Below are 18,338 nucleotides of genomic sequence, written 5' to 3' on the forward strand. Positions count from 1 at the left end.
GAGTCTTCAAATAAAGATTGTACGTTGTAGATAAGCATTCCCCGACTTATATTTTAATATGAGTTTCATATATTCCATCAAAAATCAAACTCAAGTTATTTCATTTAAAAATGTATAAATAAAGTATATTTTACAAGATAAAATTATATTTACACATATAATTTTAAAGTTAATAAATAAAACTAGTATTACATTCAACATTTATTTATAAATATTTCTTTATAAACTTTAACGATTTAATTAACACGTCGACTTATAATTTATTTAATCCGGAATAAATTTATGGCGACACTTGACGTTTTTAAACAAACGAGGCGTCTTTGTAACATTCAATGGAACTCACTTTGAATCAATAGAAAAAGTGTAAAAAACATTGCTAACTTCTAATTTAAAATAATACAACCTACATCATAAGAAATACATTTGTAAAAGAAAAACTTTGGTTGACTACAATAGGCTATTTGACAAATTAAAATAGAGGCAAGTGACGTCACCGACCCCGTTATAGCGCCATCTTGTCCAAGTAGCGTTTTCGCGCGCTATTTAAATATGATATTTTTCGGTAAATATGTACTTTTGCTTTGTGCAAGCCTGCCTGAGTAGGTACCACCCACTCATCAGATATTCTACCGCTAAACAACAGTACGGGTGAGTGAGCCAGTGTAACTACAGGCACAAGGAACATAACATCTTAGTTCCCAACGTTGGTGGCATTGACGATGTAAGGAATTATTAATATTTCTTACAGCGTCATTGTCTATGGGCGATGGTGACCACTTACCATCAGGTGGCTCATATGCTCGTCCACCAACTTATTCCATAAAATAAATAACCTCTACAACATAACATAAAATGAATTTCAAAAACCAGTCAAATAGCCTATTCCAAATTCAAATATGTCCGTCCATTTGTGTAAGGTTATCTGTCAAAATAGTGTTCGAACAGAGTCTTGGAGTAGTCGTAGACGCCGAAGAAGACGAACCCGCCTAACATGAAGGCCGTCACGCGGGGCGCCACGCCCGCGAACAGGCCTCGCAGGCCGGCCTGCAGGTAGATGTCCGCCAGCACGGGCCGGATGCGGACCTTGCGCGTGGCCGAGTAGTCGTCCGCCAGCATGATGCGCGTCTTGGCGAGGTCCAGAGGCGTGGTCGCAGCCGCCGCCAGACCACCCGCCACCGACCCGCTCAACCCACTCTGGAACATACAAATATCCTCCAGATTAAATAAGGCCTTGTTTGAGAAAGTGTTTTTTTTTTTTTATGGTATAGGTTGGCGGACGAGCACATGGGCCACCTGATGGCAAGTGGTCACCATCGCCCATAGACATTAACCCTGTAAGAACTATTAACCCCGGGAACCAAGATGCTATGTCCCTTGTGCCTGTAGTTACACTGGCTCACTCACCCTTCAGACCGGAACACAACAATACTGAGTACTGTTGTTTAGTTTTTTTTTTTAGAACAGGTTAGAAGGTGGTTAGGCAAGCACCGCTGATTCATGTGCTTAATTTGTCTTTATAATTCGTCTCGTGCTCGGCGGTGAAGGAAAACATCGTGAGGAAACCTGCATGTGACAAATTTCATAGAAATTGCCACATGTGTATTCCACCAACCCGCATTGGAACAGCGTGGTGGATTATGTTCCAAACCTTCTCCTCTAAGGGAGAGGAGGCCTTTAGCCCAGCAGTGGGAATTTACAGGCTGTTGTTGTTGTTATTGAGAAAATGCCAAAAATTACAAAAATGCTTTGTTTGAGAAGTAATTTGGAGAATATTCCACCAGGCTACAGCACATGTACCAGATACACATCTGAACATATTCAGGTTCTCTAAAGATGACCACACACCCCACCCACGATGCAATTATAACATATGTAGTATTAATTTAAAGCGGGATATTTACAATACAAGACAGACAGACAAGCAAAGTAGACAATAAAAATTATGGTAAATATCCCATTTTAAATAACTGTAATTAAAAAAAATCCATTTAATTTAAAGCCTTATATGTACATAGTATACATAAACATAATTACCTCAAAACTTGTTATCTGTCCATCGTTCCTATCTTTAATTAAGGTTTTGAACAGCTCCCACAACGGCAGCTCAATAAAACTGAACGGCAAATCTCTCACAACAGTGGACAAGAAGCCACGATATACCCCATTGCGGAAACCGTCAGTGTGAAATGCCTGAAAATAAATAGAATATTCATAATGTCTCATCATAGAAATACCATCATATATTATGCCATAAACATATCCAAAAAAACTTGGCTTTTACTGAAAGCTTGAAGGGTGTTCCAGAATGATAATATCTTTAACAATTTCGGCTATAGTGATTACTCTAGAGGAATGCAAGCAAGCACACCATTTATCATAGTATTCTTTCTGTCATAGCAAGAGTAAATATATTCCAGGCACAAGACCTGGGAGCATAAATAATGTAGACTACCAGATAATGACTAATTAAGGATTTTACTGGTAGAACACTCAGTAACTTTTATAGTTGCCTGACCCAAGTTACACTCAATAACATTTATAGTTGCCTGATCCAAGTTACACTCAGTAACATTTATAGTTGCCTAACCCAAGTTACACTCAGTGACTTTTATAGTTGCCTGACCCAAGTTACACTCAATAACATTTATAGTTGCCTGACCCAAGTTACACTCAGTAACATTTATAGTTGCCTAACCCAAGTTACACTCAGTGACTTTTATAGTTGCCTGACCCAAGTTACACTCAATAACATTTATAGTTGCCTGACCCAAGTTACACTCAGTAACATTTATAGTTGCCTAACCCAAGTTACACTCAGTGACTTTTATAGTTGCCTGACCCAAGTTACACTCAGTGACTTTTATAGTTGCCTGACCCAAGCTTAAGCACATGACTTCAGATTCAACTTTATAAGCTGAGACCAATGAGGCAGTCTTATCAATTGTATTAAATCTGTAATTCAAGGGATACAACATACCCTGTTACAAGTCCTTAGTACATTATCTATAAATTACGCAACCCTTTGCCATCATAAAATAATCAAACTATTCAATTAGTAAACAATGAGAGTACATACATGCACTAGTATCCGGATGCTGCTGCGTTTCTCAGAGCCGGTGTATGTCTGTTTCCTTTGTTTTGCTATCTCAGTCGGAACTCTGATTATACATGCTAACTGAAATAAGTAATATCTGCTATATTACAACTATCATAATCATTATATTATACAACATATTTTTGCAATGGACATTTTTATACATTCTAATAATATGACAATGATCTATGATATTCCTGTCTCTCTCGTGTGAGTTCTAAAAATTGAGTTTAGGAATTGTGTAATAGATAACATTCGGTCCTATCTCTAACATATCTGAAATAAAATTAGGTCAATGATAATGTCGGAAAGTACAATACAATAAAGAGCCCTATGTTTGCTCTATGATTTGAAGATTTTTTGGAGCAATTAGAAAAACACTATATAACATTTTATTTTTAGAAAGTGTTTAATCTTAACTAATGCGAAAGAGATTATTTCTAACTTAACATCTTAACTACTTAAAAATATTTATGAAATTCAATGAAAGTGTGGTTCTGCATTCATACCCCTATTGGGGAATGGCAAAAACAATTATTAAGTCCATCCATTGACATTAGTCTACCACTATTTTAACATTACTTTTATGATAAAAAATCAAAAAGTTGTGAATACATTATTTTAATTTAATTAAACTATATAGACTATGCAAAACATATAAATATTTACACTTATAATTTAAATTGTATATAACATACCACTTCTCCGACACTCGCTGCCAACATATGTACGAGAGGGGCATACTGAGTCTTCACCATCGGTTCAAATGTTTTCTTAGCGGTCTCATAGGACATGAAAAATAATGATGTTGTAGGTATAGACGTTGTTGCCACTGTGAGTAAGCCTGTAACATACCGAGCATTTGTTATATCTAACAATTAACAAGTCTGTATGCAGTTTTTTTTTTTATTCAAGACACAGACAGTAAATTTTACATGCATATCAAACCATTCATTCATTTGAATGATATAAACTAGTCAAATATTCACTTAAATCTAATTCATACATATGTGAAGTGCATGTTTATTGCTATGTATGTATTTTAAATGGATATTTGATTTATATTACATTATAAGTAGGTCAAAGATTCTGAACTTGAACAAATGATGTAAAAGAAATTATAATTAAAAATAAAAAAATATATATATAGTAAATTCCTTTTTAGACATTTAGAGGAGCAACAAAATACAACTAAATAATTAAATTTTTTGTCATAATTTTTACCACAACTATAAATAAATACATTTTGTTAACTATATTAAATACTTTGATTATTATAAATAAAAATTAATACACTAAGTGATAAGTGTATACAAGACTTAAATAGAATTGTCTGGTAGAATGGTTAGATGTCCGATATTAAGAGTAAGGTAATCTCAAGAGATGAATGTGGAATCAATCCAAACTTTATTTACTTGCATTAAATACAATGTAATATACCTTAATAATGAACTATGCAGTTATGTACATAAAAATGAGAGAAGTTGTTTTCACTGCAACAACTGATAACTAATATGACAATATAGTTATTACAAGATTCTCTATTTTCTTCATATATCATATTCAAATCATATATATATTTATATACATTTAAATAATTATTTATATATAAGAGGAACATATAATATTACCTCTATAAACTCCAGAGAAACCGCCAGATTTATAGAATCCCTGTTGACTCTGCAAGCGAGTTTTGAGTGTGTCCAGTGGATACAGAGTCACATCCACTGAAACACCGGCTACAGCCCCCGCCTGAAATATTACAATGCATTAATTATGATCAGTAAATACAAATATACTTGTTGTTTTAAGGTTCATTTCAGCCAATCAATAGAATTTTTTTATCTCAGATGAAAGATTTATCGGTTAATTAATTTATCAATACTATTTCATCAAATATAATTTTTAATATAAATAACAATTATTGTAAACTATATGTAATATTTGTTTGTTATTGCATAAGCTCTTTTAATCCTAAATATATGTAATAGTATAAGATATATGCAATTTGTTAAGATAACAATATTTATAATCGATATGTGCGTTTTATAAATTAATGACAACAAAGCTTTTTAATGAAATTGAAATGGAGAGATTATATTCGCATTAATTCTAACTGTATTAAATATCAAAAAAGCGTATTTTAATTTTAAATAACAATATAGTTTTTAATGATACTTACAAATAACGGTGCGAAGTAAGACTTGCTATGTGGTTTTTTCCCTTGATTTTCCATTGCACTTATTTAGTGGTTCTTTTATTTAAATAATTTATTTTTAATTAAATAATTTATTATAGTCACTAGAAAAATAACCTATTTCATAGTTATGCAATAAATATTACACTGTATTTCACCATGTCGTCTTTTAATCTTTGTCAAGTAAATGAGTTAATCATTTCGCTAATTTAACCGAATATTGCATGAGTTTTTTTATTTACTTACCTATATACATTTTTAAAGGTAACTGATAACACGACTTTAGAGTTGCACTTGAACGTCACCTGTCATATCATCGACTGTCGACTGATGATTACATATCGATACTCCTGATAAATTATAATACTAACGGATATTTCCAGGTCTCTTACTATTTTTTTTTTATTTATTGTTAAAGGATTTACAATTATAAGCTTAAATAACGTAAATCTTTGTCAATTTTAATGTTTATTTATGCTTAAAGTACCACGGAGTTAAAACATTTTACGTTCCGAAATATTACGATGCGTTCTCATTCAACTAAGTCATTGTAACTTAGCAATTAGCATTTCTTGCTCTCTCAAGCCGAAATGCCAACTTCATCGCTCCATGTTCGTGTAGACGTAATGATATCACAATATCTATAATGGCTATGTCGCGTGTAATCTAATTATACACATATATACACATATAATAATACATTTGAAATTATCGATAACTCTTTATTCATAACACCACTAGTGTGCATAGGCATTATCTACTTTTTATAGATGTCATTAGCAATGATATCAAGAGTATAATTTATTCATCTTAAGTTTTAATAAAAAAATGATACACTTGATGGTATATTGTATTATCTTTAATATTAAATAACAACTATTAGATAAAGAGTATATAAAATAAATATTTTATTTATAACAAATTTCTTTTTTTGCACTATCGATACAGTTGTTTTATCGATGGGTAAACAAGAACTAAATAAAACATTTTGTTTCCAAGCAACGTACATTTAAAAGCCACGAAGACGTGTTAGATTATTTAATTTTTGATATTTATTCAATTTACATTATGCCAAAAGCTTTGAAAAATTTCCACGAAAACATTAAATACCACGCTATAAGTAAAGGCGAGCCTGGATGTTACCAATTACATAGGTATATATATTTTTTTATTTAATTATAGCAAATTTAATAATTAGGTAAAGTAAAAAGTAAAGTAAAGTAACAGCCTGTAAATTTCCCACTGCTGAGATAAGGCCTCCTCTTCCATTAAGGAGAAGGTTTGGAACGTATTCCACCACGCTGTTCCAATGCGGCTTGGTGGAATGCACATGTGGCAGAATTTCGATGAAATTAGACACATGCAGGTTTCCTCACGATGTTTTCCTTCACCGCCGAGCACGAGATGAATTATAAACACAAATTAAGCACATATTTATAGTGGTGCTTGCCTGGGTTTGAACCCGCAATCATCGGTTAAGATGCACGCGTTCTAACCACTGGGCCATCTCAGCTCTCATAATTAGGTAAATGTATGGAATTAATTCAGTACTGTGGTGGGGAAAAAAATGGTGCCGCGGGTTTTTGGCATAGTAAGGCGCCCTAGATTATTTTTTAAATATCTTTACAACTAGATCAATGCTTATACTCGGGCGCTTGTTATGCTTAAATGGGATTCTTTATAAGTATATATTTTATTAACATAAAAATACTCATAATAAGTCTTGTACAAGCAGAAAAAAACATATAATAATTGTATTACAAAAAAATGAAAATAAATCTCGTTGGTAAAGAATCTTTTTAAATTAATAGAACAATTCTTTTTAATTACTTGGTGTATTTTTGGGTAAATATTTACAGGCTGTTATTTGTACGATCAATGGGAAACGCCTATTGTCTCCTCGAGTTGCAGTTTACTCTACGAGACTACGTTTTTTTATATACATAAATAGGTACATGAAAGTAGCCAGCTCATGATACGAAATATTAGCACTTATATCGCGAAAGCATCAGCAAACTTTAGATCTTAGATGTTATGTTTTTCATTCCTCTTACATTGGCTCACTCATCTTCAAACCGGAACACAAAAATATAAAGTACTGATCGTTGATTGATGCATGTATGGCGACATTGAGATACTAAGTACAAGAAAAACAAACAAAGTTTTTAGCTAGTAATTTTCGATTAAGTTTTACGAGTACCTGTGGACCATTTCCACTCTGGTGCATATTTCAAGTGGTTTGGGTAAGATTGGCAATGTGATAACGAACTTCGAACTGATTCGAGCACTTTTTTAGATTCTGTTCTCCAACCAATACAAGCTGATAAAACTGCTTCTTTCGACTGGTTATACGATCTTACACCACTCCACTCAAATTTTTCGTCAACTCACCCCCTATATTCATAAAATGATATAAATTAATTAACATTTCATTAGACCATCAGAATGTCGCCTCAAGTTTCCAATCACGAAGCGTCCGATCCACAAATGCGAGCTCCCAAAACACGAGTACACCCTCGTTCCTCAGCTCGGCGGCTGGAGGACGCTGCTGATCCCGAAGACCACACCCAACTTCTACCCAGCTGTTATGAAGAAGGATGAATTTGAGAGATTGAAGAAACAGGCTAAGGTTTGTTTTGTTAAAATATTAAATTAAATCAAATTATGCTTATTTAAAGCACTTTTGAATCGTCACTTTACTTGAAGACAATTTAACGTAAATATTTTCGAAGTTAATATGTTTTTATTTTGTTTTTATACTTTTTATTGTGCCTCGTGTCCTCATAAACATTTCTTTATTTCTTTCGCCGGCTTTTAGTATTCATATCTTTTGCACTTAATTCAAGTTAAAAAACTGAAACATTTAAGTGAACAGGGTGTTTTTTTTTTTTTTTTTTTTTTTTATGGTATAGGTGGCAAACGAGCAGGAGGCTCACCTGATGGAAAGTGACTACCACCGCCCATGGACATCTGCAACACCAGGGGGCTTGCAGGTGCGTTGCCGGCCTTTGAGAAAGGAGTAGGCTCTTTTCTTGAAGGTTCCCATGTCGTATCGGTTCGGAAAAACCGCCGGCGACAGCTGGTTCCACAGAGTGGTTGTGCGAGGCAGAAAATGTCTAAGAAATCGCGCTGTTGTGGATTTTCGGACATCAAGATGGTGCGGGTGAAACTTAGAATTTTGACGAGATGTCCGAAGGTGAAATTCAGCAGCCGGGATTAATCCGAACAATTCCTCGGAACATTCCCCGTGAAAAATTCGGTAGAAGATGCAGAGTGATCCAACATCTCTACGCAAAGCCAAAGGATCAAGGAGATCGGAAAGGGCTTGATCGTCGATAATTCGAGCCGCTCTACGTTGGATGCGGTCAAATGGAAGGAGCTGGTACTGGGGAGCACCCGCCCAGAGGTGAGAGCAGTACTCCATGTGAGGCCGAATTTGCGCCTTGTAAAGTTTTAGGCGATGGGCCGACGTGAAGTACTGTCTCGCCTTGCTGAGCACACCGAGCTTCTTTGAAGCCAATTTGGCTTTGCCTTCCAATTGACCGCGGAACTGAACGAGGCTCGAAATATCAACGCCAAGTATTCCGATACTACCTGTAGCGGCTATCGGGATGTTCTCAAATCGTGGAGATACGACAAATGGTGTTTTTTTAGCGGTTAACGCGCAAACTTGCGTCTTTTTGGGGTTGAAATGGACTAAATTTAGCCGGCCCCAGTTCGAGACTTCGTTTAACGAAGACTCGATTTCAGACACAAGTTTGTTCCGGTTTTCTTCGACGTTTTCCCGAGAAATATTAGCGCGGCCGGTGTATAAGGTGTCAACGGTACTGTCGTCTGCATAGCAATGAATGTTCCCGATTTGCAACAAATCATTGATATGCAGAAGAAACAGAGTGGGTGATAGGACGCAGCCTTGTGGAACACCAGCATTGACGAATTTTAAGTCAGAGCATGCACCGTCGACAACGACCTTGATGCTCCGATCTGCCAAAAAGCTGGTAATCCAATTGCATAATTTCCCGGGAAGCCCATAAGAAGGAAGCTTCGAAAGAAGCGCTTTGTGCCATACGCGATCGAAGGCCTTCGCTATGTCCAAGCTGGCTGCTAATGCCTCCCCCTTGCTCTCAACTGCTTCAGCCCACCTGTGAGTAAGGTAAACTAGAAGATCACCGGCTGAGCGACCCCGACGGAAACCGTACTGGCGGTCACTAATCAGCTGATTCTCCTCTAGGTACCGCAGGAGCTGGCAGTTAATAAGGGACTCCATTATCTTGGAGAGCAAGGAGGTGATGGCTATAGGCCTATAATTGGACGGATCTGAGCGGTTGCCTTTTTTAGGGATCGGATGCACCAAAGCAGTCTTCCAGGAGTTCGGGACGACGCCTAATGCGTAGGATTGCCGGAAAAGACGCGTTAAGACCGGTGCCAACTCGGGAGCACATGTCCGTAGCACGATTGGAGGGATGCCATCGGGTCCACTCGACTTGTGAATGTCCAAGGAAAGAAGTGCTTTCCGAACTGCACTTTGCCGAAATTTAACCTCCGGCATCGTCGTATCACATCGCGGGATTGATGGAGGTGACTTTCCTTGGTCATCCAGAGTCGAGTTCGACGCGAAGAGAGACCCTAAAAGATCGGCCTTCTCCTTCGCGGTATGGGCCAATGACTCACCGTCCCTGTGCAAAGACGGAAAAGAAGGCTGACAGAAATTCCCTAGGACAGCCTTAGCGAGAGACCAGAACGCACGTGTTCCTGATGGGAAGCGCACCAGTCTCTCGCCAATTCTGCCAATGTACTTCGACTTCGCCTCAGCTATCACGTTTTTGAAGGACCTGGAGGCAGAGTTATATTCCTTTCTGAATGTGCTGGTGTTTGTATCACGAGACGCCGATGCGTTAGCCCAGTCTTGGTAGCGTTCCCATTTTCGGCGTGAAGCCGTCTTACAGAGGCGACCAAACCAGGGCTGGGACTTGCCACCAATGGGCACCGCAGAATATGGAATGAAAAGTTCCATACCCTGAAGCACCACATCGGCGACAGAGTCAGCAACAACGCTCGGATCATCCATCGAGAAACAAACTCGCCCCCATGGGTAAGATGCAAAGAAGGACCGCATCCCATCCCAATCTGCTGACTTGTAGTGCCACATGCGACCCAGAGGGGGATCGACGACAATCTTATAGCCGTCCGGATGCGAAGTCAGCAGAAGGTCCAACAGGGAAGGTGTATGATCCTCCACGTCCGGTATTCGCGTTGGCGAGGTGACCAGTTGTGTCAAATCATAAGCCAAAGCGAAGTCGAGAACAGATCTACCCGCATGATCAGTGGTGCGCGATCCAAGCCACTCTGTATGATGAGCATTGAAATCGCCCAGAATAATGATCTCTGCGGATGGAGTCTGCTGCAGCACGGAATCTGTAGCCAATTGGACGTGCTCAACCAGTCGGTCGGTTTCGGCATTACCGCTATGGGACCTATAAAGGCACGCGTAGATTCGCGGATGGTCGTCGCAGTCTACGCGCAGCCAGATAATTGATAGGTCCTGCCCTTCAAGGCTGCCGAGGCGTCGAGAGCAGATATCATCTCTGACGTAAACGCACACCCCAGCTCGTGGCACAAAAGTATGCTCCAATTTGTACCCGGGGTAAGAGAGAAAAGACGTATCGGCAGGAGAAGATATCTGGGTCTCGGTAAGAAAGAGCAAGGCCGGCTTCGCCTTCTCAAGGTGAAAGTGAACGGCATTCAAGTTGGAGTTGAGTCCCCTTATGTTGCAGAAGTCCACAGCGAGTGTGGTAGGGGTTGCCTTATGATGCCTGCTCCGCTTGCCCCGAACAGTGGCGAGCGCAAAATTGCCCCCCCCAGAATTCGGAGGGCAGCCTGGGCATCCCTGCTCAGGCGGTGTACGTCCTGAGCATGGATGCCCAGAGAGGGATTCTCCATCGCAGTCGCTGATGGTACCCTCCTGGGGTAATGTCACCAAATTCTGCACAACCATGTTTTGGGGGGAGAGGGATCGGGCCTCCGGAACTCTCACTTACCGGACGAAACGCGGTAGCATAGCTACCACTTCACGCCGATTTTAAGTGAGAGAGTGGTACTTCCCCGGGCGTGCCGGCCCATTCGACTGCAACCGAGAGGTATGCAGTGTGGCACTACCACTTCCAAATAATTATATAATAATTAATAATTATAATATAAGTATAATTCTACTAAGTTAAAACGTTAACCTTCTTTGATTGAACTCCATTGAATCGTGTTATTAGAATAAGAAAAATTTTAAAGTACAGCGATTACGATACCGATTATATTGCAATAAAACATTTTGTTAATAGAATTACCTTAAACTACTGGGGGTTTCAGGTTTGTTCGAAAAACTTAATGTATTCCAACCTTAAACTTATGGGTTTTTATTACCGCTAAACAACAGTACGCAGTAATGTTGTGTTCCGGTTGGAAGGGTGAGTGAGTGTGTAACTACAGGCACAAGGGACATATCATCTTAGTTCCCAAGGTTGGTGGGGCATTGACGATGTAAGGTATAGTTAATATTTTTACAGTGTCATTGTCTATGGGTGATGATGACCACTTGCCATCAGGTGGCTCATATGCTCGTCCGCCAACCTGTTCCATAAAATAAATAAAATAAAAAATAAAATATGACGTATCACAGTTAATTTTATGCACATTAGATAGTAACTCAAGAAGAGCAATTACAAGCTATGCACGCTCAAGAAGCTGCGATCCAAAAAGCGGCCAAGGAGTCTGAAGAAAGAAAGCAAAGACTGAAGGAACAGCTCAAGCCGCAGCCTGGTGCTGAGGCCTCCGGTGCCGCAGACCCTGAGTTGGAAGGGCCTGATCAAACCGCTCATACGTTATCAAGAGCTGAAAGTAAGATTACATCAGACACAATCAGTTTTTATTACATACTAATAAAAACGGCCCGCGACCTTCTACGACCTTGACTTTAACAAAAAAAATATATTATTATAGTCTTAGTTACTCCTTATTATATCAGTTATCTGCCAGTGAAAGTTTCGTCAAAATCAGTCCAGCCGTTACATACATATACATTGAGTAAAAAAGGGCTATTTTAATATTACAAACAGACACTCCAATTTTATTAAATGTGTAGGTTAGTGAATTAAAGATATTTTGTTGTACCAATGAAATATTTATAACGTTGTTTCTAGTTCTTCGGGCCAATAATTACCAAGGCCCAAGACTTTGCAATCGCATCATACTCGCTTCCAAGTGTCATGCGATCCGTGACGCGCAGATCGCTGAAAAAGAACTCGTCAAGAAGGAACTCGACGAGGAAGAACGCAGGTGAATCTATATTTTATATTATAAATGTGAAAGTGACTCTGTCTGTCTGTAGCTCTTTCACGACTAAACCGTTGAACCGAATTTGATGAGATTTGGTATGCAGCAAACTTGAACTCCAAGAAAGGATATAGGATACTTTTTACTACTAAAACACGAATGAAGCCGTGGGCGACTACTAGTATTCAATATTTGAACTCGTTTGTGTCTGATATCGAGGATAGATCCATTGTAAATCTGTTTATTTGAAAAGAGCAACTATGCGCGTTTCTTGCCATTTCTCTCTGGAGGCTGTTTTCTAAAACGGTGATAGTGTATAAAATATCGACGATTCAAAAATGCTTCAGTGAAATTTACTTGAATTGTTGATTTGATTTGGTCTTTTCAAATCCTTACGTTAAGCACATGGTTAAGCCTCATTCAAACTCATGTATATTGTGCTGGCAACAATCAATACTTTATTTTGCTATGTTCCGATTTAATGGGTTGGTGAGCAAGTGTAGTAATAATTCAAGAAACATAACATTTAAATTGAATCTAAGCTTGAATCTAAGCTTCATGACTATAGGAAATTGTTTCCTGAATAGTGAGTTCGGCTGTTTTTCCAAGAAATCATTTGAAAAAAGACTAGAAGACAAATGGTACTCAAAGTTGTAATGGTCTTTGCATTGTTTTTTTGTACCAAGACTGGACGCGATAATGGAAGAGAATCGGCTGGCTGCCGTTCGTCGAGCAGAAGAAGATGAAGACAGGCGACATGAGCTCCGTTTGCAAAATCTAGCTGCGTTGAAGGAGCAGATCAAAGCACATGAGACGTCTAAGGTTACAAAGCATTAGAGCTTTGATTTTTCTCAATATTTCTTTACGAATATCAGACTTGATCACAATAGCAATCTTTTAGGAAATTTACAATTTGGAACAAGATAGATCACGTTTATTTGTCTTATCCACTGATTACGTTGACACAGTAATGTTTTAAATTACGTTATAATGGTTTAATAATCATATTTTATAACATTTATTTACTTCAGCAGTATTTAGTGCATTATGTGAAAAGTCATATTAAAAGAAAGAAAAAAAACAGATATAGCATAGATAAAATATATATATATCTATATAATAGATAATGGAAGCTGAACGTATAGAAGAAGAAAGCATTCGAGTGAATCAAGCGAACATCGCAATGCAAATTGACGAAGCTCAAAAGCTCAAAGAGAAGCAAGGGAGGCAGGCGAAGCTTAAGGAAATCCTCGATCAAGGTGAACGTTTTAAGCTAATACGAGCATAATTCGTAAATGCCTCTTTCCTGGACACAGCAACCTCAAAACATCCGAGAGAACTAGACGATGACGAATCTTAGAACCATATGACGTACCTAATCCAAGTTTTCAGTTGATTCTTCAAATGGCTTGAGTCTATGTAGTTGCTCCAAATTAGGGTTGCTGAGGATTCCTCTTCCGCTTCCTCATAACGCGAAAGTTCCGCAATATTTTGGGTTCCTCAACCGATACCGCATCCTCATAAATAAAAATTAAAAATCCTCTTCCGCTATTGCTTCCTCAAAATTTAAGAGCAATTTATGAGGAATCTGGAGCTGTAGTAGAAACATCCTGCCCCACAGCCACCGCTTCCACGTTTACCAATAGAAGAGAGGTGCGTGGTACTAAAGTTCAAAAACACAGTCTTTTATGGTGGAAAAATAATCCGAAATACTTGGGAGGTTTACGGAGTTGTACGGCAATACCTATCTTCTCCTGCATCAAGTATACCCAGCGAACGACGTTTAAGCAATGCTGGATTAGTATATTATGATGAACTGAGAAACCGGTTGTCAGGGAAAACAGCGTCCAAATTATTTTTTATAAAAAATAACCTCCCTATAATTAATTTTGATAATTTATTAGTTATTTAGTAGTTAGTATTAGTTAATTCCTTTATTTTGATTAATAAAATATTTAACTTAAGTAATTTATAAAGATATGAAGACTGCATTCTTATTATATACTATATATCATTTGAATTCCTAAAATAAATTGTATTATTCACTCATCTTTTTTGAGTGCTTGTGTTGTTATTGAACTCCTTCATAACTGCTGGACCTATTTTGATGATTCTATATTGTGTGTTTTGAGAATAGTTTAATTCTCTCCCGCTTCCTCATCCGCATCCTCTTTCTCGAAAAATATCCTCATCCTCATCCGCATCCTCTAAATTTGCGTTCGACAAATCCTCTTCCTCCTCCTCTTCCTCATAATCACTTCCTCAACAACCCTAATTTAAACACAGATAGATAGTATGTAGATACTACTTATTACCTTCAATTAAATATATTTATATATCAAACATCGTCGAGTCGAGATGGCCCAGTGGTTCGAACGCGTGCATCTTAACCGATGATTGCGGGTTCAAACCCAACCGGTGGGAATTTTACAGGCTGGTGTTGTTGTTGATATATCAAACATATGATTAGGTAATGCGGAACTGCTGTACTACAAGCAGCTACAAAACGAGGAAGAACGTATTATGGATCTTCGCATCGCAAACTTTCTTAAGCAGAAGCAAGAGCGGGAGGCCAAGAACAGGGCAGAGGCGGAAGCAGTTAAAGCGGCCAAACAAAAGGGCATCGACCACATCGCTAAAGCACAAAAGGTAACGTATTATAAGTGCGCTACAGGGATCTAGCGATGTACATGCGAACAAAGTCTGTACTTAGTATTATTCATAAGTTAAAGTAAAAGGTACTTTCCCTATGTATAAAGACTAGTCTATTTTGACGACATCCGGTTGATCGAGTAGTGTATTTCACCGGTTTTCATGGCTAAGCCACTTCGATTCCCGCCCGAATCAATGTAGAAAAAGTTGATTAGTTTTCTATGTTGTCTTGGGTCTGGGTGTTTGTGGTACCGTCGTTACTTCAGATTTTCCATAACACAAGTGCTTTAGCTACTTACAATGGGATCAGAGTAATGTAATGTTGTCCAGTAGGTATGTATTTATATATGAATTATTTTAAAGCGTTAAAAGTGGAGTGTTTAAATTAGGATTATCATGTCTAGTCTTACTGATATCATCATCCTGATGATCACCCATATTTTTCTCAGCATTTCTTTTGCCATTATTAGTATCTTGTAAAATTACATTAATATTTCCGTATAATATATCCACTATCCACATCCTGGTAATAGTTTTTCTTTACTTGTAACATATACCTACTCTTTTCAACATTACATATAATATTTTATTAGTATCGTTTATTTTACGTAATAGGCAAAATCTTTCCACTTGCCATTCAAAATAATCAGGAAACCATTTCAATTACACTCACTCCTGTAGTATTTTGGGTGACTGGGCATCAGAGTTAAACAATGATAATAATTGATGCACTTCATAAAGCTTTGTAAGATCTGTTTCACTAGTTGAAATGAAAAAGTTTCACAGGAAAAGTGAGGTCATTCTCTTTAATTTGCTTAACGTTGTAGGCGGAACAAGAACTCAAAGAAGAATTAGAACGGATTCGCAATCTGAAGATCCAAGAGGACGTGGAACGTGAATACAGGCGAAAGGAGCGGGAAGCCGCCATTAAGAGGAACAGGGAAATGAAGAGATTGCACGAAGCGAGAGTCCAGCAGGTGAGGAGGATACTGAACAACTTTTGCAACATATCATTGAGAGCTATTTCTTTTCTTTCATCTCTTCTTATTAATCAATGAGACTATTGGATCTGCTGTAAATCATAGCATTTGTTCAAAAGAAATGGAGTTTGTCGATATCAAGTTCCTTTTTGTTTTCGTTTTTCTTTTTTTTTATTATTCAGCCCAAATATCGCTATTTAATCGTCCAGTAACTTTTTTCCGCTTCCTCATATTAAATATTTATTAAATCACAACAATTAAGTAAATTGCAATCAACAACATACGCCTTGCCCATTCATAATATTAGTCGGGATTATTAAAAAGTTATTTGTCATGAGAATTTTTTTTTAATTAAGCATAATTTTTTTATGTAGATTACCGACATTCATCGCTTAATCGCTAGAGAGATAGCGAAGGACGAGCAAAGCTTCAACAACGCGGCTCGACAGAACGAGGAGTTCATTCGTAAAGAGAAACAGGTATTAATTATGTAACGTAATTTTCAAATACTGTCCTGCTTACTAATTTAAACCACGACGGCTAACCTCTACGAAACTAAGAGCGCAGGACATTTTATATGATATACCTACGACACCAAAAACAATTTTAAACGCCTGGCTGACAACTTTGGTTGTACGCTTTGATGTATTGTATTCTAATGGTGATTAACAGACCTTAGATTCAAAGCTATATTGTGCATTACCGTCAGTTCTTGATTAACATGATATAAAAAAAGAGTTTATAATATAACGCTATTTTGCTTAACTACTAATTTGCACTTATTATTTTGCGATAAACGTTTCGTCGACGTTTAAAAGGCCACTTTTTTTCGCAAATCAGCTCTCAACCAATGATATCGCGGTAATTTTCCTGTTATGGTTGGCATAGACTGTAAGCTTTATACAAACCACACATCTGGAGAGAAACTCATGGTCTCCAGCCTTATAAGCGATAACAATAGACAGAGGACCAAGGATTTAGCCAGATATATATACGTATGGTATACTAACGGTCCGTGTGTGCTGAACTGTCGACGCTAAAATGGTTGCCAATGTGTTGACAGCTGGAAGACAAACGCAAGGCGCGTATTGAACAACATCGTCAGGAAATCATGAAACAAATCAACGACAAGGAACGCGCTCGGTAATCCTAATATTAAAATTATAATTATAAAATTGAATTATATTTTATATGTAGAATGTTTTTTGACATACGATTTGGGATTGGATTAAAACTGTTAAAATAATCTAAACACAAAATCTTTTATATTTTTCTTTCTTTCTTTTATATTTATTTTTTAATCTTTTATATTACATTTTTTAGTGCGGAACTTCGTGAAAAGATTCACAATGAAGGCGTAGCCTTACGCATGGAGCAAGAACAACAAGAAAAGTATGAAAGAAGGGTCATCAAACAGAAGGTAATATTAATTTTTAAATATTGTTATTTAAATTTTCATTAGAACAATTCTAACCATATTGAAGATAGAGATTTTATTTGAGAGACTGAGATATAATCGATCCGGCGTTATCCGATAAAAAAGAAAAAAATATTTTTTTGTATATTCCGAATAAATTATCCCAGATTGTGTTGCCTACTGAAAAAATACTTGTATTTTTTAAAATACAAGTATTTTTAGGTGGCAGACATGAGACAACAGCTCATTGTTATTTTAGGTGGCAGACATGAGACAACAGAAAGTAGCTGAGAAGTATGTTAAGGAAGTGGAGCAGACGCTCGGCAAACATGGATATTGATCTTCTTTTTTTTATTTGTTGCATGCGTATAGTAAGACACAAATTAGATGTAGCATCGGAAAATGCAATGGAATGAAAATAAAACCGATTACTGCCAGTTTACACAACCAATAGAAATAGCTCCCTATCGCGCCATTCGACGCTATTCGTCGCTATAGATTCACGCGTCAGAGAAAGCAAGTGCATGTAAAATGACGCGTCAAATTGACGAATATATTAGGTCATATGAGATTACAAGTTATTACGTTTGTGCAAAGATCATATTCGCATGAGAAATAAGTATTAATAATTTGGGATAGCGTACTCAATTCGGATGTTATCGGTTTTACGAATTT

General features: G+C 37.3%; 2 protein-coding genes across 2 annotated transcripts; one reads left to right on the top strand and one right to left on the bottom strand.

Moving 5' to 3' along the window:
* Window positions 1-918: 918 nt before the first annotated feature.
* Window positions 919-5,581, bottom strand: LOC124540042 (S-adenosylmethionine mitochondrial carrier protein homolog). The gene is made up of 6 exons (XM_047117442.1): window positions 5,277-5,581; window positions 4,726-4,846; window positions 3,793-3,938; window positions 3,077-3,175; window positions 2,035-2,190; window positions 919-1,194 (listed from the first exon to the last, which is right to left on the bottom strand). The coding sequence occupies exons 1-6, from the start codon at window positions 5,328-5,330 to the stop codon at window positions 919-921; spliced, it is 852 nt and encodes a 283-aa protein (XP_046973398.1). The 5' UTR covers window positions 5,331-5,581.
* A 596-nt stretch (window positions 5,582-6,177) lies between these two features.
* LOC124540088 (cilia- and flagella-associated protein 45-like) lies at window positions 6,178-18,043 on the top strand. Its single transcript, XM_047117505.1, has 12 exons — window positions 6,178-6,445; window positions 7,728-7,920; window positions 11,981-12,179; window positions 12,482-12,617; window positions 13,301-13,436; window positions 13,738-13,873; window positions 15,085-15,263; window positions 16,094-16,243; window positions 16,621-16,725; window positions 17,310-17,389; window positions 17,570-17,666; window positions 17,923-18,043. Exons 1-12 carry the CDS (start codon window positions 6,360-6,362, stop codon window positions 18,001-18,003), a joined length of 1,578 nt encoding a protein of 525 aa, XP_046973461.1. The 5' UTR covers window positions 6,178-6,359; the 3' UTR covers window positions 18,004-18,043.
* Window positions 18,044-18,338: the final 295 nt, after the last annotated feature.

This window comes from Vanessa cardui, chromosome 24 (assembly GCF_905220365.1).
Source record: "Vanessa cardui chromosome 24, ilVanCard2.1, whole genome shotgun sequence".
Classification (NCBI taxonomy): domain Eukaryota; kingdom Metazoa; phylum Arthropoda; class Insecta; order Lepidoptera; family Nymphalidae; genus Vanessa; species Vanessa cardui.